Source organism: Heterocephalus glaber, unplaced genomic scaffold (genome assembly GCF_053883595.1).
Source record: "Heterocephalus glaber isolate CG9 unplaced genomic scaffold, H.glaber_assembly_v1.0 deba00001764, whole genome shotgun sequence".
Taxonomy (NCBI): domain Eukaryota; kingdom Metazoa; phylum Chordata; class Mammalia; order Rodentia; family Bathyergidae; genus Heterocephalus; species Heterocephalus glaber.
The window spans coordinates 7,517,873-7,544,980 of record NW_028258461.1 but is presented as its reverse complement, the minus strand read 5'-3'; the positions used below and the strand labels follow the sequence as shown (position 1 = coordinate 7,544,980).

Below are 27,108 nucleotides of genomic sequence, written 5' to 3'. Positions count from 1 at the left end.
CAATTTTTTTTTGCTTAAATTCTTTTATTGGTACATTTTAGGTATACGATATGTTTACATTTATCATTGAGTGCTTGTACCTGTACATGATGTATCTTGGTTCTTATTTTTTCCCCATTCTTTGTCCTCGTGCATTTTTTTTTTTTTTTGGTACTTGGGATCGAACTCGGGTCCCTGCACTTGCGCAGCAGGCAGCAAAACCACTGAGCTAAATCCCCGGCCCAATTTTTAAGATTCATATAACTGGGAACTACATCTGAAATTCTGCCTTGCAAAATTTATACAGGAATGTAGAAGGAAGGACTTTGATCCTGTGCAATTTTTTTAAAATTCAGACTGCCTGACTTCTCAGATATTCGTTTTTTATTGGGGGGGCATTTTTGCCCAGGAACCCTGTAAAATTTGACAATCCTCTTCTCTCAGGTATCTGCATGGTTTTCTATCAGTTTTACTCAATATCATCTTTTTGATGAGTCAATCTCTGACACCAGACTGGAAACTGCAGCCATTTACCAATACACATTCTCCCTCTCTCCCTCTCTCGCTCTCCCCTCCTCCATTGATTTTCCTTTATAAACCACTTGTCAACACATAACTTCCTCTATAGCAATTGTCAACATATAACGTACCTTTTTATTCGTATTATTTTCTTTATTGTATATTCCTTTAAACATACACAGAGAGATATAAGCCCAGGAAGGCAGACTCTTTATTTTGTTCTCTGCTATATCATCACATTTAGATCACTGCTTGGCACATAGTAGATGTTCAGTAGCTACCATAATTTGTTGAATGAATGGTGAATGAAAAATCCTTGTTTTCAAAATTGAAATAATTTTTTTTCATACAACACATAAGTGTTATTTCAGCATGAACAACCTTTTTCATTTCTCATTTGCTTACACATTTTTAATTCAACACGACTATCTTCTTTTTCAGAGAAAGCACTCAAGTGCATATGCCAGGGCACTTTATTGGAAGCATGCTCATTATGACAGCCTTAAATATAAACCATTTAGTTCTAGGACATGCACACATGGAACCAGCCCTGGCCAGTACCTATATTAACTTTATTTTGCACTGGAGAAAACTTCTTAACTCCATCCCAACAATTCAGAATTCCTAAACTGTACGCGGCCAAACTTTAGCTATTTATGGAGAAAGGTTATGCTGAGTACATAACACTTGAAAGCCACTCTGACAGAAACTACTTTTAAAAACAGCAAGAAAATATTAAAGATTTTTATTTCTTCATTATGGCAAATCATGAAATCCATAAAATCTCACTATTTACTCGTTCATGTTCCTTTATTATCATTGTGCATAATAAAACTTTCTCTTTGAAACCATTACATAATACTGGCTTTCTGCTCTCCTAGGCAGAAGATGCCTATCCCCCGATGCAATGATTCCAAATCACTGTGCTTTCCCAGTGTTGGCCTAGAGATCCAGCCTTCATCAACAGCAGCACCAATCCCCGTACATTTCCCTTTTACTGGGCTTTGCTTCCTTATGAGTTGTGGTTTTGACTTTTACATTCAGTGATTCTGAAACAAGAGCAAACCATGCTGCTTGAGATGCAGGGTGGAGTCCCTCTCCCAGGGTGAGCAGAGGCAGTCACTGGACAGAAGTAACTGACCAGCATGTGGAGACCATATCCCCAACTGCACTTAAGTGTGGGATAGTCAGAACACAATGTCTCTAAAGAGCTCTCTGGGGGTTCCATTCTCTGCCTTATCCCCCCCCCCCCCCGATAACAACCAGCTAAAATTCTCTCGAAGGAAAGGTCTATTATAAACACTAACTGCTTACAAGTGATTATCTTTTGAATAACAGCACCCCTAAAACCTAAGACAGGATCTGCAATTATCATCTACATTCTACACATGGAAATACTGATAGAAATTACGGAAGTGATTTCTTGCTGCAGTAAAGGCAAGATAAAATAGAAAAGTAGAGAAGAAGACCTGACTGTTTAAGTCTGAGTCCAATATGGGGGACCATGATACTCCATTCACTCTAAGGTTTAATATCCACTTTTGATTGGTTTCTTCCTCACTTGAAAATACATTTCTAGCAGTAAGCTGCAGCTAAGAGGTATTTATCTGCACCTAACCAGGAAATGTACCTGTTGCCTAAGAATGTGCCTGCATAATAGCAGCACATTTGACCAATATTTAAGGATCTGCTATGAACCTTAAAAGTAAGAATTACTATGAATCCCTACTAAAAAAATCACTCTGCAGCCACAGTGGGGAAATTGTACAGATAAAGAGAAGGAGATGAAGAGAGAAAAAGTGATACTGCCCTATCACACAGTTGCTAAGTGCTATAAATGGGACTGCATTCCAGAAACAGGAAAGTCACGATTCTTGACTCTTCTCTCACCATTAATTACATGACATAGCAGCGTACCACTCACATTATTATTGGCAGTGAGCTCAACCTCCCTCAACCCTTGAAGGGTGCTTTCAAATCTTTAGACATCATCCATCTTTATTCTCATCCTACAGAGTCTCGGCCTCAGTTGGGACTACTATATTAGCTTCTCACTGCTTTCCCAGTCAGACAAATCCTTCACAAACATACAGCAGGACATCTGAAATCCTCCTTGTTAGATATTTTGAAATATATATTAGCTATTGCCTGATTCAATCATTTCATAATGGATATATACAATTTTTATTTATCAGTTTTATTTTTTGTAGTACCGGGGATTGAACCCAGTGCATTCCCATTGAGGCACATCCCCAAACTTTTGTTAGTTTTTATTTTGAGGCAGGGTCTTGCTGAGTCACAAAGTTTCCCAGACTGGGCTCAAATTTGCAGTTCTCCTGCCTCCACCTCCCAGAATGCTGGTGTTACAGGCAGGCCACACCATGCCCAGCTAAAAATAAATATTTTAATGTACATCAAATTGCTTGGCTTCCCATCATGAAACCCCTCAGAGGAGGCTTCCCAAACCATTTTACATGAAATTTAAACTCCTTGGAATGGCCGACACAGGCCCTGACCCACAAAGGCCCTGAGGGCTGCCATGTGTCCACCTCTCCAGGTGCACCTAATGCCTCTCCAGCCACAAAGCCAGGTGTGCAGTTATTCGCATTTACCTTTACATTTGCAACCCCTCTTCCTTCCTTTCCATTCCCCTCACTTCTTAGTCTCCAGGAGTGCTGTGCCCTCTGCTTGAAACTTCTTTCCTATCCTCTTTTCCAGCCCAGCTCCCAACTTAGTCTTCAGAACCCAGCTGACCCTTTCCTCAGGGAGGCCTCCCTCACCCTTCAAGGCAGAGCTAGTGGCCATGCTCTGGGCTTGCCCCCTTCCTATGAGTTCCCTGTAATGCCACTGGTCATGATATGCTCAACACACTGTTTCCTTGTCTGTCTTCCCCACTGGATTATGAGCCCCTTAGCGTGCAGCAATCATCTATAGTTTGATCACCATTTTCCAACACCTAGACTCAAGCTTGACACAGCTCACACCTAAAGTATGTTCACTGAATAAATTATAGGAATGGAACTATCCAGAAATTTCTGTGTGGCAACAACTGGGCAAATATTCTAAAAGTACACTGTTTGTCATGCAAGCATTGAGGTCCAACCCAAGAGGCAACACAAGTGATTAACTGGAAGTCAGAAATGAGCTGTGTTCTGCCTAATTATACCCCAAGCTGTTAAGAAGGGTATTATCTGTTAAATATCAATGGTCTTTTTAACTTAATAAAAATTCATGACCTAGTAATACTGGTCATATGACTATGTACCTTTATATGAATAAAGGTGATTACTATGCTTTCAGGACTGGTTGTGTCTTATAGCTAAACAATCCATACTCCAAACAGCTAAGAGGTTATCCTTCATTCATGTTACCAATACAAAAATCATAGATGCAGACACATACGTGGATTTCTGATCATGGAGACTACAACTGGTAATACACCAGCTTTTTTGCTGCTGACCTTAGCAGCAAAAAAATAGTTTCTACTTAAAATCTAATGAGTTTTATTCATCAAAAAAAAAAGTATCCCAAGGTTTTACTCAAAATCAGCATTCAGATGAATGCATTAAGTTATCATTGCACCTGTCTCTTCCTATATTTCTTCCTATCAGGGATTTTCCTTATTAATGCATGGAAAATGGCAGTTTTATATGCCTATTTACAAATCAGAATCAATGAGACTGTCACTAAAGTGAAAGTCACACAATTCAGCATATGCAAAGTCTGTCCATGGAAGCAAGGTGACTCACTCCTCTAGGCATACTAACTGAACTTTCAGTTCTTCAAGCCATGTTTCTGCTCATCTCCCAGCCTTTTTACATACTATTTCTACTGCCCAGGATACTCTTCTTCCTCCTCATCAACTGACAAGCTCTTACTCATTCTTCCAATGTCAGATTAATGATCCCACGGCTAACAATACCAGACTACATCATCTCCTTCGCCAGGTTTCTTGGAGCTTCACAGTCCTTCTGTCTCCCTGGTCAGAATGCTACTTCTTTGTCTATTTCCCCCATGGTTGGCTCTGGAACAGCACGACCAAGGATTCTCTTCCTTGCCAGTGCTTTCCCAGTGCCCGGCAGAGTCTGCCATATGGTTGATGCTCTTCGAATGAATGGACCCCAGATTCTCAGGGATGTGTCTCTAAAGTCTTGTCCATCACCTGAAATAAATGTATCTGCATGTTTTTCCACCCTCCAATAGGAAAGAAAATACACTCAACCACTCAACATTGCTGGGACCTTCATTAGAAACCAGAGTCCTAATACTTTAGGAGGTTTCTATTTACAGAAGCTTATAAAGATTTGGGGGTAGGATCAGAAGAAGGCAGGGGGCACAATAAACAAGGCTTAGGTGCCAATACACGGCGTGGGAAATCTGTACCCTAAAGCAAAGATAGCACACACAGCACTAGCTGCATAACCCAAAGCCACACAAAATATGTACACATGTCACCTTCCCAGATGGCTGCAAGCAGAGAGATTGCATAGTGAATATATCAGAGTAGCCTGCCCGAATGAAAACTAAAATCCAGACCTGTATATTTCCTGTGTTTGATGCCAAGTATTCAATGAATGCTTCTCCCACTCCCACTCACTAAAAAGGATTAAGAAACAAATCTGAGTTGTCACATACTTAAACCTAATTTGTCCTCCTGAGCATAAGCCATGTGTCACACGTGAAAGCAGATAAAAACAAATAAAAATGTCAAATTTTTCCAAGACTAAGTAAGAAGTTAATTATTTTCCCAAATGACATAATAGGTCAAGTTTCTATTCCAACAAGCACTTACGTATTTCATTCGCTTTAAGAGACAGGCTTTTCCCTAGGTAATGGGAAACTAGAGATGAACGACAGGGTTCCTGAGTATAACGACTTTACAGTATAGTAAGAGAAATATACAAAGCAAAGGAGAAATGGAAGTAGATAGCCAAGGGGATAGGAAAACACAGTCTACACCAGATGAAGGCATGAAGGGTGATGGAGGAAATGACAGAAGCACTTTTTTTTCTACAAAAGAAACTGTATAAAAGTAAATAATAAATAGGCCTAAGAGGACCCAGAAAAATACTATTCTCTCTTCTTACATTCTCAGACTTGTAAATCATTTTGACTGGCACTCAGTACTCTAGGTCCTTCACAGTTTGAGGTTTGAGTTCTTCCTTCATTTTATTCATGCTATTATAATAACCTAAGACTAAAGAATAAGGAAACAAGGCCTGGGATTTAGCTCAGTGGCACCGTGCCTGCCTCACAACCGCAAGATCCTGAGTTTGATTCCCCAGTACCAAAAAAAAAAAAAAAAAGAAGAAGGAAACAAATCAAATATGTTAAAGCAACTTTTGCCATCAATTAAAAAAGAAGAACTATACTCATGTGTGTAGTGAGAGTATTCACAATGGCCAAAAAGTGGAAGCTACCCATGTATGCATCAATAAATCAACATATAAACAAAATGTGGCATATACATACAGTGGAATATTATTCAGCCTTGAAAAAGATGGAAATTCTGACACATGCTATAACATAGATGAACCACAAGGACATTATATTAAGTTAAATAAGCCGGTCACACAAAAAACAAGGACTGTACGGTTCCTCTTACATGAAGTATCTAAAATAGACCCATAGAAACAACAAGTAGAATAAGGATTGCCAGGGACTGAGAGAAAAGGGGAATGGGAAGTTGTTTAATAGGTTTAGAACTTCTTACTGACAAGATTAGAAAGTTCTGAAGATTGGTTATCCAACAATGTGCATATATTCAATGCTACCAAAATGTACGCTTAAAAAATTAAGGTGGTGAATTTTGTTACATTTACTTTACCATAATTAATATTTTAAAATTTTTGCTGTAGTTTTAAATTCTGAGATAAGTTCTTGCTAAGTCCCTAAATTGCCCAGGCTGGCCTTGAATTATAATCCTCCTGCCTCAGCTTCTTAGTCCTAGGATCATAGGTATGTGACACTGTATCCACTTAAAATAAAATTTTAAAGGAAGGTCATGCCACAGTACTGCTCAGTGTACTTGTACTGCCATGAAACTCTACTTTAAAAAATGTGATTATGGTACACAAAGACAGCAAATGTGTATTTTGCCCAGAAACAGTATATTACATGTAATGAAAATTTCTCACCTAACGATTAATAAAATAAAAATAGTAATGCTTCAGTTCTTTTAGTCACAAGTAAGTACTATGGTATAAGAATGGATGAGCATACTTTCAAAGACTGTTCTTTTGTGGGGGAAAACAATACAAGCATCCTTATTTAGGTCACAGCCGTTACTGTAAACATCCCAAGGAAGGCATATTAATAACAGCCACCCACAACGAACCTGGTTTCAACCATGGAATGTCATGGAGCCAGTGAAAGGTTAGGGGAAAATTCTCCCAGATCTTAGAAATTAGAATCTTAGCAATCTCTTAGATTTTATTTGGACTTAGAAATAGCAAACAGAGCCACTGGGTGTTTTTTTTGTTTGTTTGTTTGGTACGGGGATTGAACTCAGGACCTTGCACTTTCGAGGCAGGCAGCAGAACCACTGAGCTAAATCCCCGGTCCTTTAGAGCCATTGTTTTAAATAAGGAATTTGGACTAGGTGATATCTGCAAGATTTCTGTGTATTATCATAACAATGGATTGAAAAAAAATCAGAAGAGCATCCTAAATATTTATGCCAATCTTTGATTCCACTGTCAGTCCCAGAGACCACCTCGCTGAATCTGTCAGTGTGTCAATGTGGAAACAGGGCAAGGCTCCTGCTACTACCTGGCTTTATATGACCTTGTAGCGTTCACTGCCTCTCTGAGACCTGACTCTTCCTTCTTGAAACGTCTGACGATTGGGCTGAATGATTACTAAGGTCCCTCCCAACCGTTGTAATCTAGGATGGAGAACTGGGCAGATGCAGGTGACAACTGCAGAAGAGTGTAAATGCACTATATGCCACAGAACTGTCCACTTAAAATAGTACATTTCATGGTGTATGTTTTACCCCTATAAAAAGTCAAAAGTAATTGAAACTTTAAAAAAGAACCTGGGAAGCAAAAACAGATACTCTAAACAATAGCTCATATTTAGAAATGTAAGAAACTCAAATACTTCCACAAGAGGCCTCTGGGCTTGGTTTTTACTTCTTTATTTTTAATCAAGTAGTTCTAGATCCCTAAGGATATATTCAGGTACACTAGAGATGATGTTATTAAAAGAAAACACTTTCACCAAACAATAACTCTTTCAATATTATAAGTTCTTCCCCATCCTCCATTTGAGTCCAATTTGTGGACATAAGATTTTCATAATCTTGAGCCAGGCAAAAATAAAATACAACAACATAAAATATTTCCACACTAATCTTCACTTTCATCTAATATGGTCAGGAGACTTGTTTTCAGGACAAAATGTCACTCTCAGCAGAGCCACTACTCTCTTTTCTCCCAGCCATGTAAACTAAGCAACTCCACTCAAGCTCCGAAGCAGGGGAACAAGTTTATTATCTTTCAGTAGGTTTTTCAAATCCTAGGGAGATGCCTCTGCACGAAAATCAATCTCAGGTTTTTCAAGGTATTCAGTTTTGTCACTTGTCTGGAGACAATGGCCTCAGAAAAGATGAACTACCTTACTTCCTTTTCCTGCCTTTTTGTGCATGCTGCCCTTTAAAAGTATGTTCTTTATGTCATAAATTCAAAGGTTGCTTTTATGTCCAGTGGGTAGAGGGAGGAAGCTGGGTGTTTTTTAAATGGTGAAATCTGTCAAAGTTCCAAAGGCTCTTGTGATACAAATCAGGTCATCCTACATAGCCTCTTAGAACCCCCAATTCTGTAAAGGAGATAAAAACCATTTATAACTCAAAGTAACTAGCAGCAATAGGTCAATGCACTTGATTGGTCATGAAACAGTTACAGCAGACACCGCCTGGTGCCTGAAGGATAAGAAGGGGCAGGTGCACAAGCGCCTGGCCCAATCCTCACTCTCCTGCCCCCATCTCTCACCCTCTGCCAGATACAGGCAGGAAAGTAATATCCAAGGTGATGAATTTCCTTGGCCACCCCATCTCATCCTGCTCGGGAGTGGCAGAAGGATATTTTGGAAGAAGTCTCACTCCCAACCCCATATCTCAATTAAGATCTATTGAAGTTCAAGCAACCAAAAGCTAATATCTAGACACTGACCTCTACCACTATAACAGCTGTGCTGAACATGCCAGTTCTGAGTGGCATCCTCAAAGCTGCCTCCCAGCCCTGCCTTCTCTGGAAGGGTCCAGCTTTTATAATTCTTTTTCATCTCCATTTTCTCAGACAAGCAAGAGGAATAATGAAGGTGAGATTAACAAGAAGGGAGAAAAGAGGCTTCTAAACAGGTAATCCATGAGGAAACATAGGACCCAAAACACACAACTGACAACAGTGGGCCTTGAGTTCAGGGATCCACCACAAGAAACATTTTTGGAATCACTGACCTCTGCCCCTTGAGAATCTGTTGAAAGCTGTGGACCTTGCTCATCAGAAAAATGCATGTTTGTACATGATTCCTAGGGGTCCTGTGATTGTCTCTAGCACAGTATTTTCCCAACTTGCCTCATAAGAATCACCCAGGCCCCTGTTTATAGTTCACATTACCAGGCTTTGTAAAGTTCATATTCAGAGGTCAGTGGGAGGGGGTGTTTTGTTTTTAAATGAACTGTTCAAGTGATTTTTACCTTCAGACAAGCTTGAAAAACACTGCTCAGGGGCAGTTGGCCTCTATACCAGTTGTACATTAGAACTACTTTAAGAGATTTATAAAAAAAAAAAAAAAAAAGGCTTCCTAAGCCCTCCCCTGAGATCAGATACTCACAATAGGGGACAGAAGTGGTGAAAGAGATGCTGATGTCCAAACAGGAACCACAACTTTAGTGGTTCCTAGATCCCAGATTAACGATCTGCATCTGACTCCATCTCAGTTACCTCCTTGGTAGCTTGGCCTGGCTATGACGGATACAGCAATATTATACAATAAGATAGGCCCTTGCCTTGCCTTCATGTTTCTTTTTTGATAGAATGTTTTGTTCCAGAAATGTAACAGTTTGTGCTGCCGGGCAGCTGCTCCTGCCCAATGTATCAAAATGTTTTTTAATTGTTTGAACTGTGTGACCTCAATGCTCTGTTAGCTCTGGCCCTCTCAGGAATGTTCTGTAACTCTGCCCCCCTGCTTCAGTAAGCTTGCTTACCCCTAGACCCCTATATGAGGAGGCTCCCCTTTCTACTCAAGCACTCAGACTTCAGAGTAGAACTCCACTGAGCCCGCCTTCATAATTAAAGGTTTTTCTCCACCTCTTGGAGTGACCTTCGGATTCTCATCTTCAAATTGTGGTAGCTGTGACACTGAGCTGTAACAGAGCTGTAACACTTGGCTATAGCACTGAGCTGTTCTGCTTTGCCACAATATGATGAGCACTGGGTCACTCACCGCCAGACACACTACCAACGTGGAGCACAGTGCCTCATACCCTGAATTGTGGTTTCCAGAAGTAAATATGGAGAATATGAGATGAGGGATGTTTCTTCTGCTCACCGCTGTATTCTCAGTGTTGATACATATTGAGTAAATCAATGGGTGAATTAATTAAAATATGAATTAGTATGACTAAAATCCCCTAAATTGGAGTTTGGCTGTCAGACGTAAGTGCAAATCTGTAGATCTGGTTCTATTTCCAATAAGCCCTCTAACAAGAATCCTCTAACTTGAAAAATGAATATGAATATCACTACTACCTGGTCATATCAATATCATCAATGACCAAATTCTATGTAGCAGTTTTCCTTGATGCTTTTCTGTATATTTTCCCATTCAGTTTTTAAAATACTCATGTGACAGAAATATTTCCTTTTTGAGTAACTGAGACTTAGAAAAGTTATTCACCCAAGATCATTCAGCAAACAAGTACAGCAAATTAGATGTGAACTTACCTCCCTAAAATCCATGCTTTAACTTGTAGCCATTTTTACAAGGAAGATGGTCCATTGTAAAATAGCAATTATATCCCAAAGTAAATTAGCAATATTTAATCTAGCTGGATTGTTGCAGACATTCTAAGAGCTTTGGGTATACAATTTCAAAGAATTTATAAAGAAATCTGGAAAAGATGTGGATCATTGTCATTCAAAAACACACTTACTGAGCACTTGTTTTATGAAAAGGTCTTTTAAGGAGCTTACAATCTAATCAGGTAGAAATGATACATAAGCAAGTGAAAAGTTAACCATGAGATATACCCAAAGTAGCCCATGGATGCTAGTAGCCAGCAAGATGACCCAGAGGTCAAGTGCAAGGGACAAACAGTTCCTGTGGGGAAGGAAGAAGAAAGGCTTTTTGAAGGAGGTAGATTAAGATTGGATTGAAGGGTTGTGAAACATAGAAATAATAAGAAGGACAATGCAAATCAAAGAACACTGGGAGCTCGAGCAGAAAAGTCAGTTTGAAGACACTCAATAAACAATATATTTTATTTATATTATTTTCTATTCTATATCATTAACAATTATACAGTATATGTCCACTGTAAAGAAATTATGAATAAATATGAATTAAAACTGTCTTCTTTAAGTTAACCACCAAAGATTCCTTTTGGTGTATGCATACATGCATTACATATAAAATATCAAATAAAAATATATTCATACCTATATATGTACACACATAAGCATATGGGGGGAGCTGTGCTGGGGCTGGAACCCCAGGTCTTGAAGCATACTAGGCAACCACTCTACCACTAAGCTACATCCTTGGCCCTTGATATATTCTTACAGGATTTATTTTAAGCATATCTATATTTATCTAGACATATGCACAGTTGTCTACATGCATTTAATTTTGAATATACAAATACATACATGCATATATGTATCCTATGTATGCACATATTCATATATGTATTTTTATAAAATGTTAATAATAGCATATGTGATGTCCAGTGAGAAGGATCTCAAGGAGGTACAAAAAAACCTTTCACTCCACAGGCACAAAATCACCCTCTCTGCTTTGACATACACAAATCCTCCCCCAACACACACACAAAAGATGATGGCACAGATTAATGGCAGAGAATAACATCCTAACATGTTCTTAGGAAAAAGATTTATAGTACAATCCACATGATCACACACTTAAAGATAATTATCTGTGTCTACTGGTGTACCATTACATGCAGAGAAAAAAGACTGGAAGAGAAATCACAAAAACTTCATCTGGGAGTAAAACCTTGGGTGCTATTTTCTTCTCTATGCTTGTATGATGTTTCAAACTGATCCCAGTAAACATGCATTACTTTGTAATCTCAAAAAGCAATGCAATGAAACATAAACAACATAAAAGCGCACAAATTATTAAAAACAGCCGGGAGCGTTCTGCTCAAGATTCATCCTCTGTGTTTTTGGAACAACTAAAACTGAATTAGCATTAACCAGAAGTCAGAGAAAGCAAAGCTCTCTTGTTGGTCAAGCCAGGACTTCGAGGTTCTGATTGTCATCTTGGCCTTTTCGGTCTACCATTAAGATGTCCAGCTGGTGGAGGGGGGCAGGAGTTTAGAGTAAGGTCTGGGCTGGGCTGGGCTGGCCGGCCGCCACCATCTTAAGGCTTAACATCGCCTCCCACCAGCTGCAAAGTGACAGCAGGCCAGACACAGAAGGTGCTGGCTGCTCCCTCAGGAGGCTGGACTCCGCCCCCCTCCACCTCCAGCGAGTAACCACCGCTCCACCAGCTGGAGACTCCTTTATCGCTCTGCGGTGTCTCTAAAAGACCCAGCCTTGCCACCGACTCCCAGGGCAAGTGGGGAAAGTCCTCAGCTGCCCACTGCCACTGCCGCCGCCGCCGCCGCCGCCGCCGCCGCCACCGCCACCGCCACCGCCACCGCCACCGCCACCGCCACCGCCGCTGCCGCCGCCCGGAAGGAGCTTTGTCATGCCAGGCAGGCGCTGTGCAGCTCCTCTCCAACTTTCACCTTCAGTGACACAACTTTTCCGTGTTTCTTTTTTAGGCAGCTGCCACATCACGAGGCTAATGAGCACACTGAGGTTTGTAATAAACCTGCCTGCCTGATACATGGCGACTAAGGGACACTGGTTGACCAGATCATTCACTGCGACTGTCTGGTTCTCAGCTAGTTGGAAAACAATTGCTCCTTCGAATTAGAGCATGTAAAGGAGCACCCTGCCCTGTTTCCAAGAGAATGGCTCACATTGTTCCGAGACCTCCCAAAGCCACACACAAATCCAAGAACTCCTGGAAGCCTTAATGTTCAATAACCCCCCCAAGGGAGAGGCAATCACACACACACAGAGTCAAAGGCAAAATAAGCAGGTCACTTCTCAATACTTCCAAAGTTGTGGTTGAAAGACAATTCTGAAAATATCTATGGGCATATTCAAGAACTGCACCCACCCTGCCTTCTTTAGGTTGTTTACTTCGACTTTTAACAGCAAGATAAATATTTTAAGAACTTGAGCTGTTTACTAACCCTTAGCTTTGGAGGGATTTTAGAGAACTGGGTTTCATGCTTATTATTAAACTTACCTATAACCATGCGATAGACCTGCCACTGTTAATTACTGCTGTTAAACATAGGTTCCTGATGCACAGAAAGACACTACTTTGATTCCCAACTTTGAGAACTATAATTAATATATGCTCATTCAAGGCTTGTGTCTCTCTTAACAAGATATATTTTTGGAAATATTATCTAACGGAAGGCAGCATAAATAGTATAAAAAATAAAGCTTGCACTTTTTTATTTTTCCAATTAAAAACAGTTATATAATTCGTAGTGAAAAGCTCCTTCTGCGGAACCACACTTTAAGGAGGTGGGGAGATTTCTTTTATTGCAGTTAATATAGCAAACTATCAAGGAAGAAAATCCAAAAATGGGCATCTTCCAATTAGCCCAGCACACCCAAAGGAACCCCATTAAGTTAATAAAAACCACTCACATCTGTTGACAAGAAAAAGGAGAAAGAAAAAGGAGAGAGGAAGAGAGGGAGGGAGAAGCGGATAGGGTTGAGAAGGGAATGAAACATATGATTCTGATGAGAGACAGACTGAAAGCATATGCCATGTAATGAAAAATAAAATAAAATAAACAAGTGAAGTTTTACTCAACAATGAATTGGGAGGAAGTATAATCTTGAAAACGCTGGTGAAATAAGCTCCCAGATGGAGTTCTAGAAAAAATTACCATTGTCTTCAAACTGACAAAACTTAAATCTTGAGGGGCACAGTTACAGGATAATACCCTGTAGCAAGGGCTCAAGGGAATGGCCAAGTGAAGTGACATTCTCATTGGTGAATGCTAAGTTAAAATGCCCAAGGCCAAAGGGCAAGGGAAGGCAACCTTAAGGGCAGACTGGTTTTCTTTCATCCCCCGTATCCCAAGACCCAGCACAGTGACTCATAGAGAAGTTACTTAAGAAATGTTCAGAGATTTGTTCAGCTGAACAAAGATCACAGCCCTAGAGTAAGCATGTATATATAGGCACACTCTTCCTAATTACCTCCATATTGGCAAACAGAAAGAATTTGATCTTGTGCAAACTTGGGTTTAAGAAGAATCAACTGTGTTGTCTAGGGACATAGTATGCTAGCATGGTTAGGAGGTGAATTTGTAGTCAATCAAACCTGGCTCAAATCTTCATTCCACCATCTTGCTAGCAGCGTAACCTCAGGATGGCCAACACCTCTGAGACTCAATTATTTTTCGTCTGTCATATGTATCTTTCCTTCATTAATTGTTATAAAGATTTCATGGCAAACCTCTGACATGTAGTCAGTGCGCAGAAAATGCTATTATTTTTAGGACTCCAACCAGAATTACTTCATCAATTTCTTCAGGTTTTAGAAAATCAACCATTAATGATTGATTCTGCCTCTGGTAATCCTTTGTTCCAATATAAATATCTGTCTGCAAGCATCTATCAGATTAGGCTACTAAGAAACAAACCTTTCTTTACCACACGGTCTTCCAATATGACAACAAAACAAAAAGTAAGTATAGCAAAGGGCCAGTGACTTTTGATAGATGCATGGCACATGCTCTTAACAATCATTTATTGATTACAACACTGACTCTGTTGATAATTTGCAACCCACAAACTACACAATCTCTCTGGGCTTCTATTTTCTCATCTCTAATCCCCATGTACTGTGTACAAATAGCTACTTCATTTGGCTGTCATGAGGATTAAATGAGATACATGTGAAAATAATTTATGTCTAATAAATAGTAAGTGCTCAGTAATTTAGTCACTGTAATAATGATAGCAATTTAAGTTATGAAATGATGAATAAAACATACCGCTGCCTAAGGGAATTCCTTGCCTTTCCTAGGTAATTCAACAACTATCTCTTATAGGCTAATCAGGTATAAAATGCTGTTAAATGTCCTAGTGTGGGACAGGAAAGGCATCCTCTAAGAAACCAAAGGTCAGGACAGGGAGACAGAGTACCAACCAGGGAGGGAACTGCATGCTGAAAGGAGAGGTGGCTAGTTTTTGGAAACCTAAAAGTGCATATTGCATGATTTTATTAATGTGAAATTCAAAGCAGGCAAAAGTAATATGTGATAACAGAAATGAGTAGAAAGGGGCACGAGAGAACTTTCTAGGATGACAATATTCTACATCTTGACATCGGTACTAATTACATGAGTATAAACATTTGTCAGAATTCATCCAGAAGCATACTTCAGAGCTGTGCGTGTTTCTGCAGGTAAAATTTAATTGCCAAAAGTAAATTGAGGCCATACTATTTTTTAATTAACTGTTTTCTAATTTGGCCCCTGACCAGGTCTACTTTTCATCAGAATTTTTTAATTTTTTTATTTTTTAATTTTTTGCTCTGGGGCCTTACTGATAAGATCAAGAAAGAAGGACAGATAATCACAACTGGGAATTTCTTTGGGCCCAATAGTGATTGCCTAGAGTGAGCTTTCTGCCAGCAGGCCAAGCAAGTGACCCAACTTAAGATAGCCCTTTTATCTCCCTAGAATGTCAACCAAAATTGTATACCAACAGAGGCCAAGAATATGCTACATTTAAACGAATAACCAAGAACAACTACTACCCTCTGCCCTTTGCCCCGGGGCAAGGTCATCAGCCAGTGACACTAAAACAATTTCCATTTGGAAATTAATGCTGAAAGTAACTTCAAAGGGCAGGGGCAGGAGTAGGACATAAGAACTGCTTTACATTAATCTTAACATATAGTAGTAATTTAGGCTTAAAGTTCTTACAACTGCGATCTCGTTTAAAAAAATGGTCTGTATTTTGATCATGTCTGAAGAATCAAGAATTTCTCTTTTTTTAAATACAAACTCCCCACTATCAAAATTAATACCCTGGAAAACACTGCCTTAGAGGAAAAAAAAAAGATCATCCAATTCAAAGAGAAACTGGACCAGAAGGCTGAGATGATGGTAACAATGACTACTATATATTACTTCACTTCATGGAAATCTCCACACTTAGGAAATGTTTCACCAAGAGGTGGCATTCAACAAAGTGATAAAATGCCATAAAAAATGTCAGAAATAAGATTCAACAGAATTTGTTCAACTGTTGTATCACAATTAGATAACCTACATTTTAGGTTGATGAAGACTCAAACGAAGCACATTACACCAGACAATGTGCCTGAAATCTACTCCTCAACCTGCCCTGATAAATCCTGGTGATAATGATGCTTCTTCTGATGAGGAAATCTATATTAGGGACTATAAAAAGTGAGCTATGCAGACGTTTACATTCTTTGCTAATTGTTAAAACCACCTTATGTGCCTAATCTTCACATTTCAGTAGTAACATTAAGCTTGGTATGTTTATAGGCATATAGGATTCTTTTCACCATCGTACCTTTAATGTGATTTTCTTGTCTTGAGTTGTTTAATCTCGGCAATTATTTTCCATTCCTTTCAAATTCCTCAACTCCAAAAATATAAGCCATAATGAAGCAGACACTCAAAAGCCTTTTTATTGGCAATATTTGAAGAGCTACAACACATTCCAGGTGTTCTGTGTTGAATTTAATTCCCAGAATGAGGATTTGATTTGGACATAAAACAGCACAGTTGCAAAGAGACCTGAAATGCTAACAGTTTCATCTCCCTACTCACCAAACCCTGATTCTAATTCTTTCCCCATTCATGCCACTAACTTCAAGGCCACATTACATCTACCTCTCTGCCTTGGACATGGACCTCAGCTAATTCCTTTACTCTACAGCTCACTTTCTCCTTCTCACTCAGGCCCCAAACCAGCATCCATTCCCATTCCAACCTCCCCCACGTTGCCAGCACTAACATGCAGCCTTATTCTTTTTGACACGTTACCGGTGGCTTGAACCCTTCACTGGTGGTACGTGCATCACTGTCCCATCATGTGGCTTGTACCACTGGTGGTACAGGTGGATCTAATCACTTTTATGGGTCTTTCTACTAATAAAATTAATAAAAATCCCCATCATGAACATGTTAATGACTGCATTCCAAAGAGACCCAAAGGAAGCAGTACTAAGTGCAGAAGATTCTCTATCTTTATCCCATGCTTCAAATTGCTCCCCTTCTAGCTTCAGCCTCTGTTACTAAACAAGCTCTATGTGTCCAGAAATAACAATGACAAAGACCGAGGGACACTGTGCACTCATCGCCTCCCCCCAAGAACAGACTAATGTTTCTGATTAGTGAGCTGCTTCCTGGCCGCACCCTCAACCCAAGGCTGTGATCACCACCTTTAACAGAGAAGAGAAGATGTGGCTTATGACAACTATCCATAAAACCACAGGTACACGATGACAAGAACAAGATGAGAAAACAAGTCCCTATGTCAGTAATAGATTATGACTGTTCCTTTTAAATAAAAGGTTACCAATGTCAAGATTTCTCTTCAGTAAAATACCTCTAAATACCTGGTCTGCCTAGCCCAATACTGACAAAGACACTTGATAAAATCTATTGTTGTAAACCACCAAGAACAAGATGATCTTTGGGAATAGCATTCAGGACTCAAAAATTGATATGCCAGCTGCCTGACCATAATGCCCTGTCCTTGGGTAAGGTAGAGAGGCTACTAGAGGAGGCCAGGAAATGAAAAGAAAATGAGCTGTCGACATAAGTGCATGCAGGCACCACAACCCATTACAGCAACAGCTGTGAGAGTGGCTGGCTTCTTGGACTATGCATGGAATCGTATTCCATTGTCCAGCAGCCAGCATGAGCCCTGCTCTGACGCTAGCACAGTCTCATCAAGAGAACCCTCAGCCCACACGGCCTTGAAACCTGCCTGGATGTGGTGGCTCTGAGGTTATGCACAAAGAAAAGAATTGCCGAAGAAACACATCCAACCCCAAATGTGTAGATACAAGCCAAATGACAGATTGGAAACAGAGAACTGGCTAGACTTTTCCAAGATCCAGAAAAGATATGGTTTTATCTTGTAGCAGGCTAACAATTTTTCTGATACCCCCCCCAACACACACAAACAGTTGCAGTGAACCAGATAGAGCCGCAACTGACTGCTTTTCCAACAGAGGACTGCTGAAAAGATCTTATATGACAAGGTAGAAAAGAGTGAGTCAAAGCCAAGTGACTATCCGCTTGAACAAACAAATGCTACACCTTCTTCCCTGAAATAGAAATAGAACCTCTGGTTCAAGAGCTATGTGACCCAAAATCTATATACATCTGATAATTTTCAAGTTTATGCAAAGCATAAATTAATACACAGAAGATGACTGACTGCACTGCACTAGAGGTCTTTTTAATAGTTTCAAACAGAATCAGAATCCCTGCTCCTCTGCCAAAGAGAACAGTCTATCTGATCTAGCTACATGTTTGAAAAGGTTTTCAAAAAGATCATTGTCCATCACTAGTCCTGACCTCATTGAATTGAAGAAAATGTCAACAATCAGCAATTCATTTGTTCAAAAACCATATGTCATTCAGCAGGACAAAATAAACGTACTGACTGCCTACTACTATCTGTGCTTTAAAACTCTAAAAAATGATAGTCTATGGCTGAACTCAAATGAGCAGTAGATTCAGAAATGGATTATGAAATGATCTGACTTGATTCATTGATTTGTCACACCATGGTTCAAAATTTAATGGGTACTACTTCACAATAGTAAATGTTTGATCCTGTACGTGTTACCAAAAAAATATACTAACAAGTGCCTTAGGCTAAAAAAAATCCTCAAATGTGATCTATATATAGGAAATTTATAAATAATGAAACTTTTTTATGAATATGGTCAATGTAGATAAACTTTACTGGATAAAATGATTAGTAGAACTGGTATCTCTTTAGATTAAAACTAGTCTTAAAATTTAGTCATCTATTCACATACTTGAAAGCAGAGAATACTAATAACTATTATGCATTCACTTTTCAAAATGCTCTAAATTCAACAACTAACAGGCAGAAATGTCAATCTTGCTCTTAACAACTACAAGATCCCTATCTCCTCAGGAAAGTAAATTCTTTAAAAGTTGCCTCATGAAATTAAAATTATTCTAATTGCAACCACAGTTCCAAGTGCTAATTACACAATTCCTACAGAGAAGTACTGGTTTCAAATGTGCCAAGTCAATGTAAGAAAGTGTCTTGACATAAGCGTAGTAAAAATTTTCATTATTGAGTTGCAGGAACCTGTCCCCATGTTTCCAGATTTGTTAATCCATTCTGGGCAGCTGCAAATTGTATTCCTAAAAGAGCAAATCATTTTCTGTGAATGAATTTGGCCTCGGGATGCCTTAAAGGTAGTCTGAAATTAAAACTTAGATAACCACCTGATGGAAATCCGGAACTTAAGTTCCAGAAACAAACTTGAAATACTCTCAGGTTCAGAAGGGGAAGGACTAGCTTAGATCAATTAGGTGCTACACTCTTCAACTGCATGTCTCTCTGGGCCCTCAGTGGAACACAATGTCTTAACAGGGGCTCAGTAGCACAGCACTTGCCTGATATAGCTTGAAGCCCTGGGTCCCATTCCCAGCACCTCAAAACAAAACAAACAAAAACCTCTTCACAACCTGAAGTCATTTGCCTTTGTCATAGGAAGGCACGTTTAAAACTCTCCACAATTAGGAAACGTAGAGCAGCATTTCTACTTCCAAAGTTACTGCTTCAATTATTTGTGCCTCTCAAGCAGTCAGCGCGTCTGAGTGGGTTAGAGGGCTTTGAATTCTAGCCTGGAGCCAAGCCTGGGACAGCACTGACCCTTAGGATCACAGCTCTACCCCTCCACAAACTTCCGGGGCCATTCCTCAACCCCTTTGCCTAGTTAGAAGAGAAATGGCTACATTTAGAAACAAGGATAAAGGCCCTGAGCTGAAGACTTGGACAACTTTCCACGCGGGTGGGCTGGCGCTGCCCTAGAATCTCCTGGGGAAGAAAGCTCTGAGAGATTGGGAGAGGCCAGAAGCAGATGAGAAAAAAGAATGGGGAAAGGACTAGGAAGGAAGGGAAGCCCAAGGGTTTAGGGAGCAACTGAGCTCCCCCCACCATGAAGGAAAGCTGGGGCTCCGCCACCCCCCACCCCACGGCAAACCCACTTCTGCAGCATTGACTCCGCATGGGTCGCTGTGGTTAGGTGCTCCTGGGGCCCGTCCAGCCCACTCCGGCGTCTGCTCTGTGTCCATTCCGGACACTTGCACCTAAGGCACCTGCCTGCTCTTTCACACACCTTCTGTGCCTCTCTCCCCTGTTCTCCAAAGCTGCTGTCTCCAGTTCACATTTCGGAGTTAAGCCTAGGGCTGGCGGGTGGGTTGAGAGGGTGCGCCTTCCTTTGCCTGAGTTTTCCCAAGCCATAGCCCAGCTGGGCTGCGCCTCCCCAACTCACCAGTGGGAGGTCCCAGGCCCAGACAAATGCTCTGGGGGACTGGCAGCCTGTCGCCCTCGGCCAGGTGGTTGAACCCTAGCAAGCTTAGGAAGGGGACTGACCCCCCTGCGGAGGCCCACTCTCGCTGGTCACTAGTGACAGGGGGACAGCAGCCTTTGTTCTCTCGGGGCTTGGCGAGGCAGCGCTGCTGAGGCGCAGCGCAGGTGGCGCCTGGGCACCCTGATTGCTCACTTTTGCACGCGGTGTGTCGAAGGGTGCAAGCTCCAGCCTTTCCTGGGGGCGTGGGATGGGTAGGGAGTTGGGGAACAGGGGTGTGAGAGGGAAAGGAGTGTGGGGGGAGGGGTTCTGCGTCTTGGCCGGGCTCTTTGTTTGCATTGGGGGTGGGGAGTAGGGGTTGAAGGTGGGTTCCAGCTTGGGTTCTGAGAGCGGGGCAGATTCCTGAGCATGTCACCATGTTGCACCCTCGCTGCACGCATATGCACACTCGAGCACACGCACACATATGCATTCTCACTGACAAGGGGACGGCGGGGAGCAGGCAGCGCGGTTCCCAGCGCTCTGGGCTGCTACAGCTTCGTCTGCTCGCAGCACCACCACCGTGCGTCCAGAAGGGTAGTGGAGGAGGCTGGAGACACTCGAGGGGCAACAATCCCGCGAGGCAGAAAGGAAAGTGGTGCCAATCCAGACTCCCCCAGCGGCCCCTGATCTCCCTTTCTTGCCTGGGGTCGCAGAGGTCGTGGGCAGCTTAGGCTCCCGGGGAGACAGGGAGGCACCGGAGGGTGGCGCACACGCTAGGGGGACGAGAGAAACCCAACGAAGGGAAGCAAGCGGACTCCACTCCACGGGCGGGCTTACCCTTGGAAGCATCTTTCGCCTCTTTGGGCTTGGTCACCTTTCCACTCATTGATCCCAGCTTGCTTGACAAGGTTCGTCCAGGAGACGGAAGTCCTCGCCGAGCGGGCCGGACTTGGGAGAGTGCTTAGGGCGGCAAGTCGCGATGGCGAGCTCTCCTTGATGTGGCTGGGGCGGAATCCGCTTTTCCCCACCGCTACCGCCGCCGCCTGCTAGAGAGTGGGGAGGAAAGGAGAGGGGTGAAGGAGGAGCGGCCGGCCGCGGGAGGAGCCGCTCGCTGCGCTCAAGAAGTGCAGAAACAAAGCGGTGCGGCGCTGCCTCCGCGCCTCCGCGCCCGCCGCTCCTGCCAGCCCGCGGAGAGCCGCGCTCAGAGCCCTCGAGGCGCCCAAGAGGCGCGGCCGGGACTTCCCGGCTTCGCGGCCGGCCTCTCCGGGCTCTGCGCGGACCGCGCCTGGAGTTGCCTGGGTGGGCTGCCCGCACACTGGCAGGCTGCTTTCGCCGCCTCTCCCAATCTGCTGCGGGCTGCTAACTCAATCAAAATAAAACCCCAAGGAAGGTTTTTTTAAAAATCAAAACAAAGACGAAAATATTCACTTAAAAATAACGAGCCTCCCCGAAAGGGAAATGTTTGAACATGTGATGAGCAATGTGTGAGCCTGTTACCCCGCAGAGCCGCGCAGCTTCTCTCCCGCGGGCAATGGGAAGGGGAGGGTCGCCTCTTTCTTTGGCTCTGTTTAATCCATTTTCAGGTTCCCATTATTTTGCCAAAAAGGGGGCCCCGAGTTGCTCGCGGGCGGAAGAGCAGGAACCCGTGAGCCTTACCTGCACCCTACACCCTCACCTCCTCGGAGCTCGCCCGCTCCCTCGCTCGCGCTCTCCGTCCGAAGAACTCTCGCGTCCCGGGGAGCCGCGAATCAGCACCGCGGCGCCTTCTATATAAACTACGAGGTGTGGGCAGGCGAGGGGGCGGGGCTCCGCAAAGCCGCCTGCCGCCTGTAGTAAAAGGAGAGCTCGGCAGGGGCGCGCCGACGTCAGCCGCCTGTTGGCAAAAGCTGGGCGAGCCCAGCGGACAGCGAGCTAGCTAGCTTGTCCGCCGGGCGTCCCCTGGGTCCCTCGGGACAGGCCTGGCCCGCGGGCGACTCGGGAACGGGCCCGCGCTAAGGGCTGCAAGCATCAAAGCCCCGCACTCTCCCCCGCCCCGTTACTCCCCCTGCTCACAGCACTGCTTCCGGGCTGCGCTACCCGCGTCCGCGATGGTTGCCACCTACACTTTGGGGACTTCGCTGATGGCAACTGCCTGCCCCGAGCGGTGCAATCGCGATTCCGAAGTCGGTGACTCTTCGCCAGAGGCTAGCCGCCCAACTTGAGAAAGCCGGACTCTGGAAGAAAGGACGCGCCGGGATCTGAGCGGCACTAGGGCAGAGAGTGAAACTGACCGCACTGGCTGCCACCTCCCACCCCCACACGCCGGCCCCTCCCCGACGGCTGGTCCCTCTGGTTGACAAACTGGAAGGGAAGAGCCCCTAAGGCTCAGGTTAGACAACCCCAGGGAAATGGAGTGAGGATAAAGTGCTGGAGAGAAATGAGGATAGACAAGTTACCTGGAACACACTTGGCACAAAACCCAAGGAAGATCCCTGAGGATTAGAACCAGAAGGAAAACTGCTCTGATTTGGGCTTGGGGGTGGAGGTGGGAAGGGGCGACAGAGTAGTTAGGAATCAGCACCTGAGACATCTTAGGAAACTCTTTTCCTGATTGTCCTTCCTGTAGCCAGTGGCCAGCAAGGGCCCTGTGCTCTGTTGAGGGACTGGGGTGGCTCCTAGCAGGACTTGGTCAGCAGAGCAGTCCATTATTCAGACTACAGGCTTCAGCCTGGCCTGGGAGGTGTCCTAGCGAGTCCCATGCAGAAAAATTCTTTCCCCCTTGTCCCACTCAACCCCACCGGCTGGCTCCTTAATTCGGTTTTGTTAATGGCATTAAACCAGGCGAGGAAATCATATAGATGGATTAGTCCTACTGAATCCCAGGCAGTAACTCAATTACAAGAGCCTGCTGTGGCTTTCAGGACCAGGAGTGTAGGCTGCCCTTGCCGCCAGCCAGGGTCTAAAGGTCAGCAACCCTCTAAACTGGATTTGCAGCCTCCATCCTCAGTCTGGGAGGAACTGGAGGCCTGTTTTTCTTGCAAATAATATCTAATAAGCTGGAGCTTGATGACACAATGTAATTATCCAATCCAAGGTTAGACCATTAATTAATATTAGTAGACTGAGAAGGAAGGAATTTCTCTTCGAATGACAGGAATTCAACAGAGATGGAGACCTGGAGGGATTCAGAGGAAAGAGCAAGAAGGAATGAAGTAGAGTTCCTAAATAATTTATATCCCATAATAGTTACCATCTATTCAGGGACTAACTTGTGCCAACCAGTGTGCTAAATATTCCAAAGCACTATATTATTTCATCTTCACAACAGCCCTACTAATTATTGGTACTGTTATTTCTATGTTACAAATGAGAAAAACCAAGGCCTGGAGAGATTAAGTAACTTTCAAAGAGGTCATGCAGCTGGTAATTGGTGGGGGCTGAATTACAAACTGGGTGAGTCAGGGTAGGAAACCAGGTAGATCTGTGTCTAAAACCAGTGTGCTTCTATTATACCACACCATCTCTCAGCACCGCTCTCTATTGGCCTCTTAGAAGGAATGGGAGACATTTTCACTGGAACTATCTGCCAGTCCTAAACTTTGAAGTCTTTCCAAAGTGCCTATGCTATACACACACGTGCGTGTGGACACATACACACACATATGTCTGCTTGGGAGTATGAGTGGAGTCTGCCTGTCCATAAATACAAGTACATAAATAAAAGTATGTTTCTGTACTGTAAACAGCATTGCAAAAGAAATAATCAGAACACAAAGGAAATGGGCACCTCGTACAAGAACACTATAGTGGCTGTGCCCATATGCAACCAAATTAATGGTGTTACACGTGCATTTATGCCAGAGACCAAGGATTTTGACTATTTGACTGCAAGGACAGACAATCATATCTAAATAGAACATCTGAAGACCCTGCTAGGAAGGTCATGGACAGTCTGTTTTGTGACAGGAATGGGGCCTTTTCCTCTTCAAAGTCCCACAAGGTGTTTAATATGAACAGTGTTGTTAGCACTGGCTTGGAGAAGGGCATATCCCCTAAGCTACCTGGTGAAGCAGAATAGTCATCCAGAAGAGGATCTGGCATCAGTGTAAAGGTGTTTAGGGGGTGCTCTTTTCCCACCACCAATAGGATTCATTTTGGAATCATCTCACTGAAGCCGTCGCTTAGCTTGTAGCATTTCCTCTTCTCCACCCAGAATCATTTCCCCCATCCCACTGGTAAGAAAGGATGCTGTTTTCAGCCTAGCAGTTTACAGCATCTGGTCATTTCACTTCTTGTAGGGAACAGGGAAAGGGGACGTTACTAGAACCTCTGCAGTGAGTCCTAGTCTCCTGTGAGCCACGGCAGCACAAGGCGAATTACAGGAAAGGTAGAAAAATGAGACTGAGAAGAAGCTAAGCTCTGGGTCTGAACAGTGCTGCTTTGGGCGGCAAAGACGAAAGCCCCCAGCGTAGAAATGACTCGGGACAGAGAGTTCAGTACACCCGCATAAACAAGATGCAACAATCCAAGAACAATGAGGAACCGAGTGGATGTTTGTTCCTCCCAGGATGTCTTCAGCTGGTATAATCTTGTCCTGGAGAATCACAGCATCACCGGATCATTGAGGTCTCAGTTGTGACCGGAGGCCAAAATGGAGTTATGTCTCGGAATTCCATAGCTGGGCTGTAGGCAGGAGAACTAGGCTAACCAAATGATTTTTCCCTAAAATTATGTAGCATTGCTCCTGACAACTTCTCTCTGCCTTGTCACTGTAGTAAAATGTGCACCATCCTGTCTCTGTCCTTCCTGTGAGAGAGAACTCCATAGACCTGATAAAACATATAGGCAAGTAACTGAATTCTGGAATAAAACCAATATTCTGAAACAAGATGTGGCATGATCACACCTCTAAAGAGAGTTGGGCTGCTTTATTGAGGAAGGAGCAGAGGCTTGAGCCTTTGGTACTAAAATGCAAAAGGTCCTGAAAATCTCAACCCTCTTGCCCCTATCATCAACCTGGTGTTTCATGAGAGTCTCCAACTAGCTCAGGACACCAGCCTCTGGATTCCAGGTTTGCTCACCCTCCAGCATCTCTGAGCAGTGTTTCTGGGCAAGAGGCAACATGGTTTCATTGTGTCAGAAGGTGAGGTTGGGGTGAGTGTTGGCATAAAGGGCCCATACACTTGGGGCTTTTTTCTGGCAGTGTTGGATTGCCTGAGTGGAGACACACGGCTGCCAGGCAACACCAAATTAGCTGATTTAGTAACAAGGCTGCTTCTTACCGGACAAATGTGTTTTTCATTTGTAAAAATACTTCACAGCAGAAAGCTGGGTCAGAAGGAGGTAGAGTAGCAGAAGCCACACTTCCACCTGAGGTACTTGAGATAAAGAAAGCCCACTGGGCCAAGATCTAGGAATTGAAAGTCGCTTCATTTTTAAGATCATGTTTCAACAGTTTGAACTTTCAGATTCAAATGCTAGAGCTATGAAAGGCGTTCATTTCTGCTTCAAACCCAGCAATGTTTATCAACATCATGATTTGAAGTTGCTTTCTATCAAAACCTCAGGAGACTTGGTGGAATACAGCGACATGAGCGCTGGGGAGGATAATCTCCAAAGATAGCCTTGGAGAGAGTGCCACTATGTCTTCTCCCCTTGCTCCTGGCTAGGCTTATAACTCCTTTAGCCTACCTGTAGGGTGGAAGGGATGTTCTTTTACTTTTACACTAGGTTGGAAAAATCTATGAGAATTCTGCCTGGCCCTCTTGGGTGTCCACTTCCTGTTGGCTCTGGGAAAAGACAGTTGCCATTTTGAAATGTGCCCACACTGAGACCACCATTATTGGAGAGTTCAATTCCAGGGTCTCCATTTGACAATTCTAGATGAGCACCCAAGCAACAGACAATGCTGTTTGCTATCCAAGTAAATGATCTATCTTGGACATCCAATCGGTCAAATAACTAGAGGACTGCAGCCTCACAAAAGACCCCTCCATAGAGATCTACTCATTGGAGCCCTGCTCCAATTCCTGACCCCCAAACCTGTGATGAAATTTTAATAATTTTTGTAGCTGCTGGTAAAGTTTGGGTGTAGTTTGAGTATCTCCCAATTGTCCCTTATGATTAAAGCTTTGGTGCCGAAGGTGTGGCTGATGGGAGATGGGGGACCACTGGGGCCTTACATCATTGTGAGTATGCTGCACCTCAGAAGGGGTTGACTTCTGGTGATGTGACTCCTTTCCATGACACATGCTCTGTCATTGCCATCTGCCATCCATTGCGGGCCCCTCAGCAGAGCCTGAGCCTGCTTCATGCTGTCTGAACTTTCAGCCTTCAAACCTGAGCCAAATAAACCTTTTCTCTTTATGCAGTTAACTGCCTCAGGTATTTCATTGTAGTAATGCAGAGCTGACTAATACAGGTGATACAGGTTGGGAAATATGCTATGTAGCAGTAGTAACTGAAATAGCAACCAATGAGTTTTCCTAATTCCACCCTGCAGAGCTAATGTCTACTTACCTTCCCCTTGAACCCATGCTGGCCTTCTAAATTGCTTTTACCAATACAATATGGCAGGAATGATCCTGTGCCAATTCTAGCCCTAGGCTTTAAGAGGCTTGGTAGCTCTACTTTGTCTCTGGGGAAAGCCAGCCACAATGTCAGAAATCAGAAACCCTGAGACCCATGTGGGGAGAAATCCCAAGCTGGCCAAAAGAAGGGGCTATGTGGAAAAGAACTGAAAAACAC

The 27,108-nt window shown here is 43.1% G+C and overlaps 1 protein-coding gene across 6 annotated transcripts in view; it reads right to left on the bottom strand.

The window, feature by feature from the left end:
- Positions 1-22,590, bottom strand: part of Fgf13 (fibroblast growth factor 13) — a 514,864-nt gene extending 492,274 nt beyond the window's left edge. The window contains exons 1-2 of one of the 6 annotated variants that reach the window (XM_087202101.1): positions 22,485-22,590; positions 21,220-21,428 (exon numbers count right to left, since the gene is read on the bottom strand). In XM_087202101.1, the coding sequence (XP_087058227.1) occupies positions 21,220-21,268 (49 nt within the window). In that variant the 5' untranslated portion in view covers positions 21,269-21,428; positions 22,485-22,590. Of the gene's footprint in view, positions 1-21,219; positions 21,429-22,038; positions 22,197-22,484 lie in introns of those variants that run through there. The other 5 variants (XM_004862318.4, XM_087202102.1, XM_004862317.4 and 2 more) reach the window with 5 other exon arrangements.
- Positions 22,591-27,108: the final 4,518 nt, after the last annotated feature.